We start from the raw sequence: 22,814 nt of genomic DNA, 5'->3' as shown, positions 1-22,814 counted from the left end.
CAGTAGTCTGTTAGCGTTCAAAACTAAAACAGACAAACTGAGAAGGGACAGTCGGGTTGGCAAAACAGTCAGATTTAGAAACTTCAAGTAACAAACACTTACAAAAGCAAGTGTATCTGTGAAAAACATGACCTATAGGCAACTCTTTTTTTTTTTCTTTTTTTTTTAACAACAATTTTCAGTACAATGATCACATTGTCAAAAGAAATATAAGACAATTAAGAGAGGGTTAGTCCAGCAGATCATACATTAATACAATACCAAAGTATTAGTAGATAGTACCCAATCTAAGTCATCGATTCCAACTGTACATATAGTTATATAAACTCTGAGATCAAAAGCATTTAGAAAAAATAATCAGTAAAAGGAAACTAAAATCATAAATACATAGGAGAAAAAAAAACACAAGGAAAATAACAAAGAAAGAAGAGTCTTCCTCTCACATTACCATTAGCTTCCTCAATCTCTTAACAGTGTAGTCAGTCATCAACAAATTTAATAATTCAATATTTAAGCAATTTAATGCTCCTCCGGTTGGGAGTAGACTTGCCAAGGGCGGGATTTTTGGAGGGAGTTACCCCCAGAATGCCATCTAACATGGCATATACTCTATACCACAATCGTCTAACCTTGGGACAGGTCCATCAAATCTGGGCCATTGTACCAGTGTCTTGGCACCCTCGAAAACAATTTGCATTATAAGATGGATACCATTTTGCAATTCGTGCAGGAACTAAATACCATCTAGTTAAAACTTTCAGTGAAGTTTCCTGAATATCCGAACTAAGGGAACAGTGAGCTATGTTGAGAAAAATAGTGGACCACTCTTCCTCTTCTAAAGTTAAATTTAACTTGATATATCTTAACTCTTTAGGGGGAGTAGCATTAGTCCAATTAGCATAAATGATAGATATTAGTCTCCTAGATTGAGGACACTTAATACAAAATAGTTCAAATTGAGTAGGGGCATTATAAATTGTATTCTGAGAAAGCGATTGAATATAGTGTCGAATTTGGATAAAGTGGTAGTGTTCAGATTGTGGTAATTCAAATTTTTGTTGTAGTTGGGTAATAGAAATAAGTTTCGTGAATAAAGTTGTAAATATTGGTTAATCCCTTTTCAATCCACCATTTGAAAGGATTTGGTGTAGAGCCCAGTGGAGAAGCAGGATTACCAAATAGGCTAATAGCGGGGATGTGTTCAGATATAAGCCTCAGAGGTCTTTTGCAATGCTGCCAGACCCTAAGAGGATGCGCTATAATAGGGTTCAATATTGGAGGGCGATCCCCTGGAGAAAGCCAAAGCAAATTATGTAATGGAATTTCAGGGATAGTACATTGTTCTATAGTTGCCCATTGTGAGAAGTTAATTTAACTAGTTGGCTCAACATGAAATGCATACTTCGTAAAATCCAGGATTCCCAGGCCCCCTTTTGTTCTATGGCGGATTACAACATTATGGGCAAGTCTGGGAGGTTTATCTTTCCAGATAAACCTTGAACACATTTTTTGAAGAGACTTAAGGAAGCCCTTAGGAGGGTCTACCGGTAAAGTTTGAAAAAAATATATAGCAAGGGGTCTATAGGCAACTTTTAATGTACATTAATATTGTGAAGTAGTTTTTTTGTGTCAGTATCACTGAGTCCTGAAGGGATCTAATTCTTTTAAATCTGTACATCACCAAGAGCAGCAACCAGCACCCAAAAACTGAATTTTCAACCCCTAAATCAGATACCCCTCCCCGCAACTAACCTACCAACTAACCTACCAGCAACTCACTGACCTCCTTTAAACATGAAGTGTTGTTACTGCAAACCAGAAGTGCCATCATCACCAGCGACCCAACCCAGAGATGTTGACCTGTGCTCATAACCACAGCCATCAGTCCTACCCATATTGTTTAACTACTAGTCGACCTGAATAATGAAAATTGCCTAAATATTATCAATAAAAAAAATGAAACCAGACACCTGTAAAACCTCCTCCTTCTAAGATATCGTTTGTGGGCTCTAGGGATGCTGTGCTGGTTGTTGATGAGCTTTCAAAACCTGAAGACAAAAGGACATCTGTTTAGTTTCACTTTCCTTGCAGTCATATATACATAATATATTTCAATGTGAAATGAACAGTACTGGGATGAACACATATAATAGAAAACATCAATTTTTTTTTTACTAATGTGGGTATGGGCAGCTGCGCCCCATTCCAAGACCAAAAGACCCTAGGCCTGTCAATTTGAAGCAAACGGCTGTTAAATATGGATACAAGTTTTAGGAATAAAAGAAAATATTTACAGATAAAAGGTAACCAGAGCCCACAAAATAAGCAGTACACTGATGTCAGCTGCAAGGGCATCTGTGTGTTTCTATGAACAATTTCTCTTTAACAGTTTAAATAGGTAATCGTTGATGCAAAATAAAACCATGGATATATCTTCATAAAATACATCCGGAGAGGAATAATATCACCTTATTGCTATAACAATAATTAAAAAAACAATAATTTTAGCTTGCACGACAATCACCTGCAAGGAATTCTCAGGTGACTTATCTGGAAAAGCAGATTTGCTTTATGATGATTTTTATGGTGTTTTACATTACACTGTTTACATTGCAAATAATTCACTCTACCATTTAGAATGTTATTCTTGAACCAATAAATGTGTTTTTTTTTTTTGGCTATAATATTGGTGCAGAAGTATCAGTGCACTGTGCTCGATTCTTCTGAGCTTCTACACAACAGAGCTGCTCCGAGGCAGCTATTGTTTCTCCCCTTGTCAATGTATTTCAAAATAGCAAAGCAGGGTTTCTACAGCTTGGGTGCTATTCTCATGTCTACCACTAGCTGTGCATTGGAGCACTTAGCAATGCAGACAATTTCAGAATTCATTTGGATCTCTACAATGCTCAAATCTTCTCCAGCCTTCAGGAAACCTGCTATTTGGAAGGGTAAGGGGGTCTGGAGTGTCAGAGATCACCACATCTCATTGTATTTTGGCTCAAAGTTTGCATTGCCTCTTACTGCATTTATTGTATTTGGGGCTAAAATTCCTACTGTTTCTTGCTGTATTTAATGTATTTTTGGTGCCAATACTTCTTCCCCACATTGTATAATATTTAGGATCGAGAGTTATGGATCACAGAAGCCAGTATACCATTACTTACAAGCGCATACTGTGTATATAGCGTTTACTGGATAAGCTAACTGGGCTAATGACACATGGGGTTGTTTTTCCACAGGATAGTTTCGCTGGCAGAAAAATTACTGAAGCCACCTGATTGGGAGGCAGTATAGCCAGTTTTGTCTATTCACCCAATCGCTAAACTTCAAGTCAGTAGCAGATGTACAGCACTATATTAAAAAAAAAAAAAGGCAGCACATACTCTTCACTTGGAATCAGGTGTGATTTTTAGCATCCCCCCCCTCCACCTATGTGCGCACAGCCTGCCATTAACCTACACCGATTAAAGCTCAAGGGTTCAGTTTCTCGCGTGTATAATTCAACTGTATGTATGTTATTAAAGAGAATAGGTTATAAATGCCAAAATAAGTTATTTCATGTAAAGCACGTTTGCAAATTACAGGTATTAGACCTGTTATCCAGAATGCTCAGGACCTGGGGTTTTCCAGATAATGGACCTTTCCGTAATTTGGATCTTCATACCTTAAGTCTACTAGAAAATCATGTAAACATTAAATAAACCCAACAGGCCAGTTTTGGTTCCAATAAGGATTAATTATATCTTAGTTTGGATAGGTACAAGGTACTGTTTAATTATTACAGAGAAAAAGGAAAACATGGTTAAAAAAAATTGTATTACTTGGATAAAATGGAGTGTATGGGAGACAGCATTTCCATGATTTGGAGGTTTCTGGATAACGGACTTCCAGATAATGGTTTTCCGGATAACTGATCCCATACCTATGCTATTTATCCGATACCTTTGGAAAATAATTTGTTTTGTTTTCCTCCTTATTGCACAAGCTTTGCAAACTAGATATTCTAAAATGTTAAAACGTGTCTGTGGGTATGTGTTGTATGTCTCATTAGTCATCTCTTTAGCTCCTTTTTTTCTCTTCCTTCAAGATTCTTGGTCCTCTTTCATCTCCCTATTTTTCACTTCCCTTACACCTCTATAACTTTCTATTTTTCCTATGTTTTTTCTGTATCCTTACTTTCTACTTTTTCTCTCTCCCACCTTCCTTTTTCTCATGAACCACTTTTCTGAATTTCTCCATTTCTTGTTGTGTTGTGATAAAGCACAACGTACTGTTTTAATACAGAGAAAAATTAAATAATGTTTAAACATTTTAATCATTTGGGTCTAAATCTTCTACGGATTTCTTCCAGGAATAGAGAAGGAGTCACTGGAATGGAATACCTCTTAAAGGAGAATAAAACCCTTTTGCTTATTAAAACCCCTACCCTCCACAGTCCCCCCGCCCCTGTAAATGCCCCTAAGCCTGGAATTACTGCTCGTTGCAGAGTCAGCGGAGCTCACGGGTGCCATCTTCCGGCACTTCGGTAATCTTCGGTCTTCTTCCGTTGCTTTGATCATTTTCGTCACTTTCGGCGCATGCACAGTTATCATGAAGCAGCAGACTGGTCCAACTGCACATGCGCCGATACGGCACTTACATAATGAAGATAACCGAAGCGTTTAAGATGTCGGCTGTGAGCTCCGCTGCGCTAACTCTGCAACGAAGGGTAATTACAGGCTATGGGGCATATACAGATGTTAACACCTGTGCCGGAGGGAGCAGGGAGGGGGAATTATGGAGAGTAGGGTTTTTATCAGCAAGGGGTTTAGTTCTCCTTTAAATAGACATCACATTTTTGTTCTAAGAAGGAACGCGAAACTAACAATAACACCCCTTTGATCATAAAGTATACAACTCAGCAGAAACCACTTAGTGGCTATTTCTTGCTCATAATTGACTAGAAGGGATCCCTTTCTTCTTTTGTCCTTTCCCTTACCGCCTGCTTCATGTTCCCTCACTCCTGTCTTCTTAGTTTATCACTGTATCTACACGTTTATCAAATCAAGAATAGAGATCATACAACATGCACGGAAATCAAGTCTTGATATGTATTTCGCTGACAATTTCTCTGTATTGTTTTTGAAAAAAATAAAGTTGAATTAAAAATCTTTTTCAGACTTAGTGATAATGACACCAGAAAAATAACCTTTTTTATTATCTATCATAACATTGTCTTTGAATGCTATTTATAATTTTGCCATAAAAGTATTCCCCTAGTGATTTTATATTACCTTGCTTGCTACCCTGTTCCTCTATGAGGGGGCTGCCATATTTGTGCAGCAGGAGTCCGTTAGCATTAGAAACTCTGACAGGTTAAGAAGGGACAGTCAGGCTGGCAAAACAGTCAGGTTTATGAACTTTAAGTGACAATTACGGTACTTACAAAAGCAGGACAATCAGTGAAAAATAATCAAAATAAGCTATAGGTAACTTTTAATCAATATTTTGAAAAGAAAACTGTGAAAAAGTGTCAGTATCAATTTAAGGTATGGAGATCCAAATTACAGAAAGATCCCTTATCTGGAAAAGCCCAGAACCAGAGCATTTCTGATAACAGGTCCAATATCTGTACTACAGAGAAAAAGGATATAATATATCCAGTACATTTTTCTCAATGTAACTTTTCAGCCATTAGAGTGTATGAGGTTGAACAAAAGATATTTAAAAATAAATACACTGCACTGTAAAAAACAAATATGGTTTGGAGCATATTTATCAGGATTTAATGGAGGAAAGATGAAGGCTGCAATGCATATTTTTTTTTTTTCTATTATGGGTATATTTAGAAGAGAAAAGGTTATGGTTATATTTAAAGAGAAAGGTTACATGGAAGCATTACAGACCATGCTAGATGCAAAAAAAAAAAAAAATAGCTAAGCCAGACCTGCTTCCTCATCATCCTCCTCATCCTCTGAACTAGGTGAAGAGGTAGTTGGTGCAGAGTTAGCATGATTATATCCACCAAACTGCATGCCTGTAAATTACAGAAAGCACAAGAAATAAGAATAATCAAGCACAAAAAAAAAACAGACAAAAATGCTCTGTACTGAGAGCATTGTTAGACCACCTCATCACACAGCATGTAGTGTTAAACTGCTCATACAAAAATAAATTCACTGATTTGGCAAGCAGATATTTGCCCAATTTGACCACCCATCTGCAGGGCCAAATCAAGAGTGATAAAATGATTGACCCCATGGGAAACTAACAAGAGTCATTTGGAAAGAACCGCATTAGCATGCTAATGTGTATGTCTCTGCATGGAATTTTAAAATCTGCCAGATATGTAAGGTTGGCTGTAGGAAAGGGCCCTTATATGGGCCAATAAAATGCTAACTTAATCTGATGGGGCTTTAATATGGATCCATAAAGACAACACTTAATGGCCAACGTATGTGCCCTTGGGAAGGCATGTCTGACTAATATCTGGCTGAAAATTGGGCAGGTGACGTCTGGCAAATTTGAAAATTCCTTTGAGCAAGGACTACATCAGCACATTGGTGTATTCCTTGCCTGGCAGGACTCTGTGGCCATTGGATTAGACCAATCTAAATGGGGTGTCGAAAAAGGCATGATTAGTCAAGAAGTTGCACATGCACACCTGGCCTCACCAATTAGTTACGTACGGTGCCTGGGGTATAGGACGACGACCCCTCCACGTTAATTGATCAAAATTAACTCCAGCACACGTCACTTGCTCAAGGGATTACTCCCGTATTTAACCCTTTCCCTGCTAGCCGTTTTGTCCTAGATGTGAACATCTACTGGCAAGCAGTTTTTAGATATTTTGCACTCTTTCACTTTAAGGACCTTTCATGGGGTGGTCTTTTAATTTACCCAGGAAAACAATATATTGTTTTTTTCAGGACAACCTGAACTTTCAAAATATGCAAGAATTGTTGGTGTAATTCTACTTCTGTAAAAAAAATATAGGCTTCTAAGTGTCTAATAAAATGAAAAAAGTCATGTTTCACAATGAACAATCAAATATATCAGAAACATCATTTATTTTATGTACGAGAGCACAGCCGATTTGGAAAGGTCTATGTCTCCTGAACGGGCCAATACCAAATATATATAGTTTTATGGAGATTTCTCACTTGTATAGCTCAAAATCTACAAGCAGTACACTACCAAATTTCCAAAGCACCGCTCCCCAAACGGCATACTTCTGATTTCAAGGCTAAACATTCCACTAGTAGGTTTACCCTAGAAAACTACTCATTATTAGAAAGAACAGATTCTGGTGAATTGAAAATGGGTAAATATATCTTTGCACTCCAAATTACCAAGTTGCAATTGTTTCCTAAAGTTATAATGTTTTATAGAAATTGGTGAATTTTTTGAAAAATGACCTCAAAGCTTCCACTCTACGGCATCATATCTCCCACACATCATTAGGTATCAATGTAAAACACTCCAATATAAAAGCCTGGGGTCCACTGAACTGTTTGATGCCCAATATGTATAGGTTTACCAAAGCATGTGGTATATAGGGGCCCTAAAATGTAGACACCTCATTTGAGCTATCAGTTCTGTAATTCCAGATACTGCAAAATCAACACATTTACATAGTCTGGGGGGGGCAAAGTTAGGAAAAAGTACGTTCACCCCAGAAAACCATATATTTTCGGAAAGTACCCATTCCCCGGAATCCAAATTGGGTATGCATGTCTTTCTACTCCAAAGCACTAAGCCGCAGACCCTTCCCAAATTTGGAAATTTTGATGACATTTCCAAAAATCTCCTCAAAACTTCCACCCTGCCGCATTGTATGTCCCACATACTATTGAATATCAAGATAAATCACCTCAAATATGAAAGCCTCTGAACAGTTTGATGCCCAATGTATATAGGTGTACCTAAGCACGTGGCATATACGGGCCCCAAAATGACAGACCATATGGTCTGTCATTTCAGGTGCTGCAAAATCAACACATTTACATCATTTTGGGGGAAGGCAAAGGTAGAAAAAAGTATGGTCACCCCAGAAAACCATATATTTTCAAAAAGTACACATTCCTCCAAATCCAAATTGGGTATGCATAACTTTCTACTGCAAAGCATCAAGCTGTAATACTTTCCTAAGTTTGGCAATTTTAGGGACATTTTCAAAAATCACCTTAAAACTTCCACCCTGCCGCATTGTATGTCCCACAGACTATTGATTATCAAGATAAATCACCCCAAATATCAATGAAAATTCTATTCAATTCTTTCCTATAGGGCTTTCTAATATGTATTTATTATAAATTATAAGAACTATGGGATAATTCTATTCATTCATGAGATTTTTTAGAATTTCATTTATCAATGTGTGAAGGTTTTTTCAGATTTACCAAAGTGTGAATTTAGAACTCACCACATTAAATCTCACTCACTTTCTATTCATTCCTATGGGATGTTTAAAAGCATATTTATCAAATGGTGAACTCCATTGATAAATACAATTCTAACAATTCCATAGGAATGAATAGAAAGGGAGTGAGTTTTCATGCGTTGAGTTCTAAATTCACACTTTGATAAATCTGTCCCCTAACCTAGATGTGCAAACTTTGGCTGATAAGGACATCTCTGAAATATATAAACTGGGAAATTATTTTCACAGGGTTACATTTTTAATATGCTGCTGAATAAATATAGGTCAATATATTATAAAGAAACATGCAGTTAAGGTATTCAAGATAGATGCGACATCTATGACTTATTAGGTACAAACAGGCCAAAACACATGCAAAAAAATCAATCAGGCTAAAGCAAAGACTGAAAGGAGGTCAGTGCAGAAAGGATCACAATGAATTCAAAATGTTTTTTTAAACATATAAATAAATTAACAATAAGGGGTGGGGCCCTTGGCATCAGAGGAAAGAAAATTTGGCTCATGAGAGCAGGAAAATAAGCCGTTATCTTCTGTTTACATAACGAAGGAATATGCTAATGAAGGAATAGACCCAATTGCATTAATATAACTATCGATGGATGGGTGACTCAGAAGCACAAAGGGGATTTTTGTTCCCCGAAACGTTGCATTTGCAATCCGTAATTTTTTGGAAGAATTCCTGTAGACCTGTGTGCCATTGGATGTCGCTGACTTGACTCAGAAGCACATTACATCAGAATAATATAAAAGTTAGTGCCAGAATGGTTTTATGCATAATAAATCTCAATGACAAACGTAATTGCCTTCTATGAGGTGAGCATCGGATTTGCATACAATGCTCATTAGACAAGGGTAAAGATGCAGGTGGTCAGTTCTTTGTCAGAAAGTAGGTCTGGACTGGGACTCAAAATAGGCCCAGGCATTACAAGTACTGAGAGGACCAAATAGTCTTCCACCAGCCAACTAAATAGTGATTGTCTATGGGACCTTACAGCATTTGGCAGAACCCACAAATTTCCAGACCGGGCCTGCAAGACAGTACTTGCTTGCAGCAATTTGCTTTTCTATTATAGAATAATTGTGCTGCTACATTTGTGACAATTAAAGGAGAACTAAACCCCCCTAAACTTTCTGACATTGCCCCCCCTCCCCTAGCAATGTGCATTCGTTAAAAAAAAAAAAAGATTGTAGAGAAACGCAGGGGAGCTCCCGGTCACCAGCTTCTGGCGTTTTGTACCGTCTTCGGGGTCTCTTCACAACACGACACCTGTGCAGTTGAGCCAAGTCAGGAATTTGCTTAAAATGTTCATATTGGCGTTGAGACAAAGACAATACTAAGCGCCGGAAAATGGTGACCGGAACACTACATGACAACATAACATATGAAGATATTTTGAAATCATAGATACCTTCTTGCAATGTTGATTGATGCAAGGATGCAGAAGATATTAAAGGTGCAGGTCTTGGTGACTGGCTGTCTGCAAAACATGAAAAAAAACAGATAATTGAATTAGAATGCATACAAACAAGCAGCCATACACAAGCAGATTCAGTATGGAACATATACCATATACCAAGGGGCCCATTGTTTCACTTATTCAGGCCTGATTACCAGACTTAATCTTTCCTCTGGCAGAGGAAAATAAATAATATCCAGAAAGCTCTGAATTATGGAAAGGCTGTCTCCCATAGACTCCATCTTATCCAAATAATACAGATTTTTAAAAAGGATTTCCTTTTTCTCAGTAATAATAAAATGCCTTGAAGTGACGTAAAACCCGACCCGAACCAGCCTTCTCTCCACCTGCTCCCGACTTCCTTTTATAGACCCGTGCTGCCCCGGCGATGACGTCACAAAAGGGGTGGGGCACGCAGCTAAAAAAACCGGGAGCCGGAAGTGCAAGGCAGCTGGTGGGGAGAGCAGGAAGAAGAACTTGACCCAGACCCGCCCGCCACCTGGTGGTGTGTGGCCTGAACCCGACCAACCCGCGGATATCAGGCCGGCCCGCACTTAATTAGTGCCTTGTACTTGATCCAAACTAAGATATCCTTATTGGAACCACAACTTAAATGTTTTTTAGTAGACTTAAGGTATGTAGATCCATATTAAGGAAAATCCCAGGTCCCATACCTGTATAGATATTTCGTATGATCTGGGGACCCTCAAGATTCCCATAACTAAATTTTACACCCATGCTAGTCCCATGGATTTCTGGAGCTGCACACAACAACGCTCTATGCTGAATATGTGGAAGTGCTAGCCTGAGTAATCTGCTCTTGGGTTTATGTCAAGAGTGCTGGTAGTGGCATTATTCATGGAAGGGCTCTTAGGATTAATAACACTTGAGAAAAGCAATTTATGGCTATGTAAAGTAAAACGTGAAATAATTAAGAAAAGATGTAGTGTATCTTCTTATGGGTTAAAGGTTGGGACAATATGAAGAACTGAAGCTTTTTCAAAAATAAAAGTTGTGACATTTCCTGTTCATTAATCATTTAAAAGTTATTCCTTCAGTGGCTTTGTAAGCAACACAGATAAAGTGGTGTTTGGGAGACCTTTAAAATGTTCTATATCTTTATATTAAAGTGACCTAAAACATCTGTTCTTCAAACAAGTCCCAAAAAGTAGAGACAAAAAAAAGCTTGAGCAGCAATAACTGCAACTAAATGTTGCAGTAACTGTTGATTATTCCTGCACATCAACTCAGACACATTTTAGCTTATTCTTCCATACAGAATAGCTTCAGCTCTTGGCGGGTTTCATCACATGAACCGCTCACTTTACGTCTTTCCATAACTTTTCAATTGGATTAAAGTTAGGACTTAGATTTGGCCATTCCAGAACATTCATTTTTTTTCTTCTTTAAACATTTGCTGGTAGAACGACTGTGTTTAGGATGGTGGTCTTGCTGCATGACCCACTGTTTCTTGAGACCCAGTTCACAGACAGATTTATTGACATATTCCTTTAGGATTCTCTGGTATAGTTCAGAATTTATTTTTCCATTAATGATGGCATGCTGTCCTGGCCCAGATGCAGCAAAACAGGCCCAAACCAGAAAAGTCCCACAATCTTTCACAGATGGAATAAGGTTGATACGCTGAAATGTAGTGTTTTTCTTTCTCCAAATGAAACGTTGCTGATTTAAGCCAAAAAATTACATTTTGGCTTCATCTTTCCACAAAACATTCTTCCAGTATCCTTCTAGTTTGTCCACATGACCTTTAGCAAACTATAGACGGTTACCAATAGTTTGGTGGAGAGCAATGGCTTCCTCCTTACTAACCTGCCATACATACCATTGGTGATCAGTATTCTCCTGATGGGGGACTCATAAGCATCAACATTTGCCAATGTGAGACAGGCCTTCAGTTGCTTAGAATTTACCCTGGGTTCCTTTGTAACCTCTCAGACTATTAGACACCACGCAGTTGGAGTTATCTTTGATGGTCTACCACTTCTGAGTAGGACAACAATGGTCTTGAATGTCCTCCATTTGTACACAATCTGTCTGACTGTTGATAGGCGGATAGTCTTGTAACCTTTTCCAGTTTTATGGGCATAAACAAGTCAGTCCTCAGATACCTCCTTTGTTTCATAAATGTGTTGTGTGTGTGACCAGGCTTTGCTGGATTCCCGTTCTTTAACTAAAATGGGGTCTCTCACTTACACCGGATTGTCATTCCATTAACTGAAAACACCAGACCCTCAAATTATATGATAATCCTAAGGATACACTTACTTTTGCCACATGCAGATGTTATTGGATCATTTTTCCCTCCCAATAAACACGACCGAATATACATTTTCATTTCATTTGTTTAACTAGGTTTTCTTCATCTACTTTTAGGACTCGATTGAAAATGAGATGTTGTTGAAGGTCACATTCATATAAAATATAAAGGAGAAAAAAGTTGTGTTCTGTTATGTTAGACATCCAGTCACTCCAGCCTTTTTTATATTAAATTTTTGCCTCACTATATTAGAAACATTATTTATTTTGCACAGCCTATTTGCCCAGTTTTTATTTTTATACTGAACTGTTCCTTTAAAGGGTTCACAAACTTTCTAGCACCACTGTAGGCTCGAAAGCTGTTGGTATAAACAGGTAGAAATTGTATAGTATACAGTGACAAAGAAATTTGTTGGCTGCCATCATTTTCCAAAAAGATTCTTCCAGATATATCAGCCAGTGCCCTACTGAGCCCTCTATACCTCCTGGGCTTCCCAGCAGTCACAGGATCTGCTTTCACAACAGTTATGCTACTGCCTTCAACAGTCATTTTAACACACCAACAAGACACTGACAAATTTCTTGAATATCCTAATAATGATGTTGCCATCGCCATTTAACCTCTGGACAATATTTTACTTTTTCTGGGAAAGATAATCAGAGGCTCATACAACTGTTCTCTACATTATAAGACCATTTCACTGCCAGCAGATTTGGAACTTTTATTTATTACAGTTTTTGAACATTTTGTGCTTTCCTGGAGGGGGGAGGGTCAGTTTAGTTTAACCAGGAAAAAAACCTACACAAAAAGTTCACACCAGAACGGCATATATTTTTGTCAATAACAAATTTCCCCCATTACAAAATGGGTAGACATGTCTTCTACTAGAAAGTACCAAGCTGCAAAAGCTTTCCTAAATTTGGCAATTTTGATGACATTTCTGAAAATCACCTCCAAACTTCCAATATTATGTACAACATAACATTAGGCACAAAAATAAAACACCATAAATATGAATGCCAGGGGTTCACGGAACAATGTGATGCCCAATGTGTTCAGGTTTTTCAAAAGTATGTGACGGCTCAAAGATGAACACTGCATATGATGTAATTTCAGCTACTGAAAAATCAACACATTTTACGAGCTACAAAAATAAAACCGCTCACCACACAAAACCATATATTTTTGGAAAGTACACATTCCCCTGAATCCAAAATGGGTACACATTAGTGATGTGCGGTCAGGTTTGGGCCGACCTTGCACCCCCATTTGAGGGTGGCGGGCGGGTTCGGGTCGACCTCTTCATCCTGCTCTTCCCACCCGCCACCTTACACTGCTGGCTTCCACTTTTATAGCCGCACGCCGGTCCCTTGTCGTAAGACTCGAAGTAACACTATATCTTTGGAAAATACACATTCTGGTAAATCATACATGGGTAAATACCTCTTTCACCACCAAACTTCAAAGATATGCTAAATACATTTGCAATGAACAACTGATCTAAAGATATAATAAATAAAAAAACAAGGTTTGTGTATGCATGTTTCTTGGTGTTTTGTTTACTAAAATGCAAGCAGAATTATCTATGTATTGTCTTACCTGAATTAATATTCTGTTGTCCAAAAGATAAAGGTACACCATGATTCTGCATGTGAACTTCCTGGGCACCACGTTGTTTTTCAGTGGGCACAGGGGCTGTATTAGGCCTTTTTAAGTCTTGATGTAGAGAGCCCCCAGATGCTTGCACATTTTGGGCAGTGTTAATCGGCTGAGGGACTGCATGAACATTGTGAGAATAGATTGCTTGACCGTACTGCGTGCTAGCAGGTGAACTTGTGTACTGAGATCCTGAATAATGTTGGCTAGACACAGTTGAAGAAATGTGATCAGAATAACTAGATAATCCCTGAGGTGTATACGAGAAGTTAGTAGGATAAGAAGCATAGCTGTAATCTCCAGTAAATGTTGGGTATGGTTGTAAAACACCCGAAGGTTCCTGGGTGGCAGAAAAACCTCTCACCTGCGCTGGTTTTTGTGAAGCTGGAATATCATGACCTGGAGATGGACTATGGTAAAACTGATGGGATAAATTGTTTGTATTTACTAAACTGGGTTTATGCTGTGGCATAGAATTTTGAGACAACATTGCATAGCTGAGAGTAATCAGCACCAAACTTGCTGCTTGTGTATGAATCAGTTACTTCATTCGGCACTTGGGAAATACAACGCAGGAGAAGAACTTGGCTTCATATGGTGTGTTGGGCTGAGTTGGACCTGGAGAAAAATAAAAACAACATTGTAATGCAGCTGTAGATCAGCTTGACATCATATCAACATACTGCTTCATAAAGCGATACTGACGTGTTGCTATAAAAATCATAGACATGTTGCTATAAAAATCATAGGAATGTGTCAATATCAAGTATGGGCTGCACCCAGAATATTTTCCCTCAAAGCCACCACCCAGCCCCGCGAACCTGCACTTACCTGACCCTCTGGCACTGTTAAAAGATCTTCTGTGCAGTTTCAGGGATGCTGGGCTGGGGACGGCGCAATCCTTCCATAGGCTAATTATGAATCAAAACAGGACTACAGCCTATGGAAGGATCGCCCAGCGTCACGAAAGCAAGACAGAGGATCAGTTAGTAGTGTGAGTGGTCGGCTGCGCAAAGGTTCGCGAGGCTGGGGCGGCTTTGAGGGGGACTTTCAGGGAAAATATTCAGAGTGCAGCACATACTTGATACTGACACGTTCCTATGATTTTTATAGGAACATATCAGTATTGCTTTAATGTCCAATTTTCTGCAATTGCCAGGAACATAGGACTGTCCAAACAAGGGCTGCAGGAAGGTTGAATGAAAGGAGTGAATGAAAGTTGTGTAGTGGAATGACTGTGGCAAACTCAGGGTGAAACATCCAATCTGGCAGGTAACTGTCTAATGCTGCAACATCAACAAATGAAAATATAAAAGCAATTTCATTTTACACCTCAGTTTATTATCCGCTGCACAAATCAGATTAAAGCACTTTTCTTCTGAAAACATATGGACAACCTGCAGCTGGGAAAACCGGGGAGAATCTTTCTGCAATTAACAATAACTCATCTGACATTTTTGAAAATAAAATAAATTTCTCAGTAATTGGACAGCCAAAAGGGCACATCTGGTGACTTCCAGAGGGTATATGTAAACTGTATTTGATGCAAACCCTTCCCGACTAATATATTAATTTTACAACTGAAAAGAGCACTGTCTGACATATGATTAACTCACAAATGAATGAATGCTAAAACACAAGCTTACATATTACTGAGATCTAGAAAGAAATGTAAATATTTTACAACCAGTTGTGATAATTTTTACATTATTGGCAAGTAAGGTTCTGAATGTAAGGGCATGCTAAAGCAAACGTTTGTTGACTGAAATCCCTATTCACACAATGGCCTTAAACTGGCAAAAAAAACCTGCTGGCAGACAAGGGGTTAGATCAGTGGTCCCCAACCAGTAGATCGCGAGCAACATGTTGCTCACCAACCCCTTGTATTTTGCTCCCAGTGGCGTCAAGTTTTAGTTGTATAAAAACCAGAAGTACTGCCAAACAGAGCCTTCTGTAGGCTACCAGTCCATAGTGTGGCAAGCAAATGTGTTGTGCAGCTAGATCCAGATCAAAAATAGGAAATATATGCTCAAAATTGTATTTTTGTGTTGTTTTGAAGACCCTGCAGTTTTGTGCACCAATCATCTAACTGTCAAGGTGGCCATACATGGAGAGATCCGCTCGTTTGGCGATGTCCCCAAACGAGCGGATCCCTCTCCGATATGCCCACCTTGAGGTGGGCAATATCGGGCTGACCCGATCGTGGGCCCTAGGGCCCAACAATTGGATCCTAACGAATGGGAACGGGCAGTCGGATTGCGGGACCGCATCAACGAACAGATGCGGCCACGATCCGACGGGATTTTTTGTCCAATCCTATCGAGATCTGGCTGACTTTCGGCCAGATCTCAATCGGGGAAGCCCGTGGGGGTGCCCCATACACGGGCCAATAAGCTACCGACTCGGTTTGTCGACAGCTTTTATCAGCCCGTGTATGGCCACCTCTAGGCTCTTGTGCCATTAGTCGGGATGTTTATTGGATATACAGGCTGGTTCTGCTCTTATTCACCCCTGTTTTTATGGTTGTTTTAATAGCAGTTGGATCACCTGCATATGTAGCGGTCAGTCAGTATGGAGTCTTCTATATATGGACTCTAAACCAGGGCTCTAGGCTACCAAACAGCCAATCACAGCCCTTATTTGACATCCCCATGGACATTTTCATTCTTGTGTTGCTCTCCAAGTCTTTTTTACATTTAAATGTAAGGTTGGGAAGCCCTGTGTTAGATAAAGGTTTTTGTTTTTTAATTCTATTACAGGTGTGTAGTAAGAGATGAGGTTAAATACTAAAAACCAGTGCATTCCAAATATCAGTTATGCCAAGACTAATGAGCCTTTGAAAGTGATGAGGGAAACTATTGAACTATATAAATAACAAGGAAAAAATAATGCCATGAACTTTTTTTACCTGCTGCTTTGTTGTAAATGTTACAGCTAGGCCAAATTAATTTCTTCCTTGAATTTCCTGTTACTGTTTAAGTTTTCAAATCCATCTTTTTCAGACAACCATGCAACATTTACTATGAAATTCATACGTTTGCTTTAGATATCTGCCAGATACAATGTATACAGCGAAGACATAGTCTCATTAACACGTATTTATAAATCAGTTTGGTCAGAGCCACAGAAATCAGATAAACGCACACACAGACAACATACCGCCCAACAGCCCGGCTTTTACGAGACAGTCCCAAATTTTTAACACAGCCCGCAGGATCACTACTAAAACGTCCCGCAACGCCGGCAAAATTTAGCTGCTTAGCCCGACATCTAATCCCGGCATCACAAATCTCTCTCGCGAGACTGTGGCGTCACGTCTACACGTATATAAGCGCAGTGACGCGACACGCAGCCATAGTTCTGATCTGTCATAAACTGTTGCTAACACTCGGTCGTCAGTGCAGTGGGGACGGCATATTGTGGTTGTCAGTCACTTATTGCAGTCTCTATGTCCCATTTGTGTCCATTGTTTTCGCTGCCAACCAGTAATAGACATTAAAAATCTATTTTTAGCGGGTGCTGCTATTAGAGTCGCTGCTCACAGTATTTTATTAGAAGAAAGCTTTTTACTGGTAGTTTCTGCTTATGCTCAGGAAGAATATACATGCGTTATTATGGTGTTGGTTATAGGCCACCCCTCCCCCATCGGTTTGACCAAAAGCAATCTTGTCCCCATGGTTAGCCGTAAATAGAATGTGAAGATGAGGGCAATGTTTTTAACTGTTTGGGTGCAAAATAAGAAATCGTAATATTAGAAACAGCTATACAGCTAAACAGCTAAACTAGATTTGTCAAATTGTGAGGTAAGCGAACCCACAAAAAAATGGCACTCACTCTCTTCAGTCCTATGGGATTCTTATCAATGGGTGAAAGTTAATGAATTAATAGGAACGTTCCCCGCACTGCCTCAGCTGTATAGTAGAATGCATCAAATCCTCCACGGGTACACTGCTATCCCGATATATACTTAACAATTTCCAAGAATGAGGAGAGCACTCAAAAAATAGCAAATTATGCTGTGATTATATTTATTCAAGGCTACTACACGACATGTTTCGGATCCATGTTGATCCTTTATCAACACTTGATAAAGGATCAACATGGATCCGAAATATGTCATGTAGTAGCCTTGAATAAATATAATCACAGCATAATTTGCTATTTTTTGAGTGCCCTCCTCATTCTTGGAAATTGTTGGGTGAAAGTTAATGCTCACCGTTTCATAAATGCACTTCTAAAAATCCCATAGGGAGTTTTTCTATGGTAAGCTCTATGCACTTTGTACTGCATGATAGCTTCATAGACAGTCAACATGTTCACTAAGCCGCGAAGCGCCGAACGCTAGCATTAATTCACTAGCGTTTGGCATTTTCACTACTGCGCAAATTCACTAACGAACGCTGGCGTGGTTTCGTTAGTGTTACTTCACAACCTTACGCCAGGCGAATTTCCGCTAGCGACGAAACTATGCAAATTCACTAACTTGCGCAGTGTACTGAACGCTACCTTTTACGCTAGACTTCCTTCGCCACCTCAGACCTGGCGAAGCGCAATAGAGTAGATAGGGATTGTTTCAAAAAAAGTCAAAAATTTTTCTAAGTCCCAAAAAACGCTGGCATGTTTTCTACATGATGGCTGATAGGCTGAAAAAGATCGAAAATTTTTTGGGGCTCCCCTTCCTCCCCCCTACATTTCCTGACTCATGGCAACTTACCTAGACAGTGGGCACATGTGTAGGGCAAAATAAAAATTTTATTTGCTGATTTGAAGGTTTTCTAGGCATTTGTAGTGCAGATACGTGTTCCTCCATTGAAATTTGAATTTCGCGCCGTATGCAAATTAGCCTTCGCTAGCGTAACTTCGCTTTATATAGCGAATCAACGCTAGCGCAACTTCGCAACCTTACGCTACCCCTGTGCGCAACTTCGGATTTTAGTGAATTTGCGGAGCCCTGGCGAAACTACGCCTGGCGAAGTGCGGCGAAGTTGCGCCTGGCGCAACTTCGCATCTTAGTGAATTTGCCCCAGTTATAGTTAACATTATTGTATTTGTAAATGGCTCTGCACTTTGACTACTGAGATGTACCTGGGCCTGCAATGCAATGGTATTTTTCAGCATGAGCCCAAAGTGATGATGTCATGCAAGAGGCTTTGACACAGAATAACGTTTTTTAATTGTCTTTTGCTGAGACTGCTTGCGAGAGAGGAGTGGTAGTGAGAGGCTCTCAAATTTTTCAGAATTTAAAGTGAATACTTAGCATTTAAATCTGCATTTTTTTGGCTGGAGCCTTGCAAGATTTTTTTTTTTGGGCATTCAAAGCAAATATGTAGCATTTAAAGGAGAATTCAACCTGTTCGGGAAAAAAACCCATACCCCCCACCCCAGGTAGACCCACCCCCCCTCCCTCCCTAACACATAGCCATACACACACAGAGCCATACACACCCATATCCTCACACACAGTCACTTACACACAAATAGCCAAACACACACAGCCACACACATAGGCATACACACACACACAGCAACACACATAGGTATAAATAGGTAAATAGTTGCATGTACGTTTTGGTTCCATCATGTACCTTTCTCATATATATATATATATATATATATATATATATATATATATATATATATATATATATATATATATATATATATATAATTCTTCTGTAAGCAGCCGCACTCGGATCCGGATTTTGTAGTCGTGGGTGCTGGTTCAAATATTATGTAAAGATTTCACATAGAGCCGCACACCAATTTCTTCTTCATAAATCAAGTGATATTTATTTGCATAGATTTGTTTTCCAACGTTTCGGCCCACTTTAGGGCCTTTATCAAGGATAAAGGCCCTAAAGTGGGCCGAAACGTTGGAAAACAAATCTATGCAAATAAATATCACTTGATTTATGAAGAAGAAATTGGTGTGCGGCTCTATGTGAAATCTATATATATATATATATATATATATATGACATTGATTTAGAATGTCTTAAATTGGATTAAATATTAGGTATTTAGATAGGAATAGATAAGGCTAATATAGGTATAGATAAGTTTAGATAGATAAAGATAGGTGTAAGATAGGTTAAGATAAATAGATACGTATTGATAGGTAAAGATACATGTACATACTGTAAGTATTGATAGGTTAAGATAGGTTTTGATTGGTTACGATAAGATAAGATAGGAATAGACAGGGAAATATATGTTAAGGTAGATAGATAGGTGACGATACTAAGAAAGCTGAAGTTAAGATAGCTTAAGATGAGTTAAGATAGACAGAGAAACGTTTAAATAGGATAAGATAGTTTAAGATAGATATAGATAGGTAAACATAGGTTAAGATGGGTATAGATTGGTTAATATAGTTTTAGAGAGATATAGATAGTTACAGTTAGCTATAGTTAGAGTTATATAGTTTAAGATAGGGACTGATAGGCTCAGATAGGTATAGGTAGGTTGAGATAGGTATAGATAAGAATAGATAGATTAAGATTTGTTTAGATATGTTAAGATAGCTACTGTATGTAAGATAGGATTAGATAGTTTAAGAGAATTTTAGATAGATGGAGAAAACTTAGAATAGATTAAGTTAGGGTAAAATAAGTTTAAGATAGGTACAGATAGGTTAATATAGATTATACATTGTAGGCATAGATAGATTTAGATGGCTTTAGATATGTATATGTAGGTATATATGTTAAGATAGGTTTAGATCGGTTAAGAAAGGTTAAAATAGGTTTAGATAGATTTAGATAGGTATTATATTAAGTAAATAGTATATAACCATCAATGAGACAGATGACAACCACATTAGTAAGAACCATTGGTTAAATAATGATGTAAAATTTCATTTCATACATTTTAAACTGTCTTACAATATGCATTATCTATAGATTGCAAAATCAACAGTGCTATCCTCAGTGCTATGGTCACTAGGGTGTAATATTGTATGTGTATATATTAGGGATGTTAGCAAGAAGAAAACCGGCACTCAGAGCTCAATGCATGCAGGCAAAGCCCTGCGTGTTTATTGCAACGTTATGTTTCGGGGGCCTGCCCCTTCGTCAGTGTAACGTTGCAATAAACACGCAGGGCTTTGCCCGCATGCATTGAGCTCTGAGTGCCGGTTTTCTTCTTGCTAACGTGCTTCATTAAGGGTTGCCGATCCCTTCTAACTGTGCACCGGGCCAGCTTATACCCGAGAGGCCAGGGAGTGCTGGTGGGTTTTGGAATTTGGCATATATTAGGGATGCACCGAATCCACTATTTTGGATTCGACCGAACCCCCGAATAATTTCCGAGAGATTCAGGCCGAATACCGAACCGAATCCTAATTTGCATATGCAAATTAGGGGTGGGAAGGGGAAAACATTTTTTTACTTCCTTGTTTTGTGACAAAAAGTCACGTGATTTCCTTCCCCACACCTAATTTGCATATTCTGCAAATTAGGATTCGGTTTGCCTGGGCAGAAGGATTCGTCCGAATCCTGCTGAAAAAGGCCAAATCCCGAACCAAATCCTGGATTCGGTGCATCCCTAGTATATATTTATATTCCTCATCATCCTAGTTTATAAGATTTTTTTTTTTTATGCAGCCATCCATTTTTTTTTGGTGCCATCAAAGAATCGCTTCAAGCGATATGGAAAGAAGGTGTCATTCTTGGAGTCACCAAAGACAAACATCGCTGCAGAGGAAGATAAGTAAATTTCCTTTGCTAGTTCCTCTTGGCTAAAGCAAGCAAGAAAGAAGAACAGCAGTAACACACTCCTCAATTGTTTCCTCCCAATAGCAATTTTCTAAAAAGGACCAGGTAAGTAGATAGCAAGATAGATAAGTAGAGCTAAGTTAATATATGTTTAGATAGGTAGATAGGTTTACATTAGTATAGATAGGTATAGATTGGTTTAGATAGGTTAAGATAGCATACAAAAGGATAAGATAGGTTAAGATAGTAGAAAAGTATAGATAGGTAAAAATAGGTTAACATAAATGTAAATAGGATAAGATAGGAAAAGATATATGTTGAGATAGATATTATCTAAGGTGTACTATCGTATGTGTATATACAGTATTTATATTCCTCATCCTCCTAACATTTTTTTTTCAACTAAGAAGCACTTAAGCAATATGGAAAGAAGTTGTCATTCTCAGATTCACTCAGACGACCATCACGGGGTAGGTTCAGATAGGTATTTAGATAGGTATACATAGGTATAGATAGGTAGGCAGATAGTTATAGATAGGCAAGTAGATTTAGAAAGGTATACATAGGTAGGTAGAGAGGTATACATAGGTAAAGATAAATAAGTAGATAAGTAGGTAGGTTTTGAGAGAGGAGATAGGGTTTGACGTGTTTAGGTTTGGACATATGGTTAGACGTGTTTAGATAGGTGAAGATTGGTTAAGATAGGTATAGATATATGTACAGTATAGATAGGTAGAGATAGGTCAAGATAGTTAGATTGGTATAGATAGGTTAAGATAGGTTTAGGTAGGTAAAGATATATTAAGATAGACATAGATAGGTATTAATAGGTATATATAGTTTAAGATAAGTTAATAAAAGTAAAGATAGTTTAATATAGGCATAGATACTTTTAGATATGTTTAGATAGGTATAGATAAGGATAGATATATTTAGATAGGTTAAGATAAATTAAGATAAGTATAGATAGGTTAAGATAGAAATATATAGGTATAGAAAGGTTAAGATACTTTAAGTTAAGATAGGTATATAAAGATAAAGGGGTATATTTATCAAAGAGTGAAGTTAGAGACTGCCACAGCCCACTAGAGTGAAATTTCCCACTCTCCATTCATTTCTATGGGATTTTGAAAGACGTATTTATCAAAGGATGAACTTTCACTTTCACCCATTGATAAATACTCTTTTAAAAATCCCATAGAAATAAATGGAGAATGGTGGTGGTGATCTCTAACTTCGCTCTTTGATAAATATACGCCATAGATAGGATAAGATAGGTTTATAGA

General features: G+C 38.3%; 1 protein-coding gene across 4 annotated transcripts in view; it reads right to left on the bottom strand.

The window, feature by feature from the left end:
- The window catches only part of sec24b.S (SEC24 homolog B, COPII coat complex component S homeolog), a 50,929-nt gene extending 33,802 nt beyond the window's left edge, over positions 1–17,127 (bottom strand). For 2 of the 4 annotated variants that reach the window (XM_018243345.2, XM_018243346.2), the window contains exons 1-5: positions 16,973–17,127; positions 13,757–14,431; positions 9,832–9,900; positions 5,927–6,016; positions 1,971–2,048 (exon numbers count right to left, since the gene is read on the bottom strand). In XM_018243345.2, the coding sequence (XP_018098834.1) occupies positions 1,971–2,048; positions 5,927–6,016; positions 9,832–9,900; positions 13,757–14,303 (784 nt within the window). In that variant the 5' untranslated portion in view covers positions 14,304–14,431; positions 16,973–17,127. Of the gene's footprint in view, positions 1–1,970; positions 2,049–5,926; positions 6,017–9,831; positions 9,901–13,756; positions 14,432–16,721; positions 16,918–16,972 lie in introns of those variants that run through there. The other 2 variants (XM_041579591.1, XM_041579592.1) reach the window with 2 other exon arrangements.
- Positions 17,128–22,814: the final 5,687 nt, after the last annotated feature.

This window comes from Xenopus laevis, chromosome 1S (genome assembly GCF_017654675.1).
Source record: "Xenopus laevis strain J_2021 chromosome 1S, Xenopus_laevis_v10.1, whole genome shotgun sequence".
NCBI classification, from domain to species: Eukaryota; Metazoa; Chordata; class Amphibia; order Anura; family Pipidae; genus Xenopus; species Xenopus laevis.
Note: the sequence above shows the minus strand (reverse complement) of the source record. Positions and strands in the feature narration are given on the sequence as shown.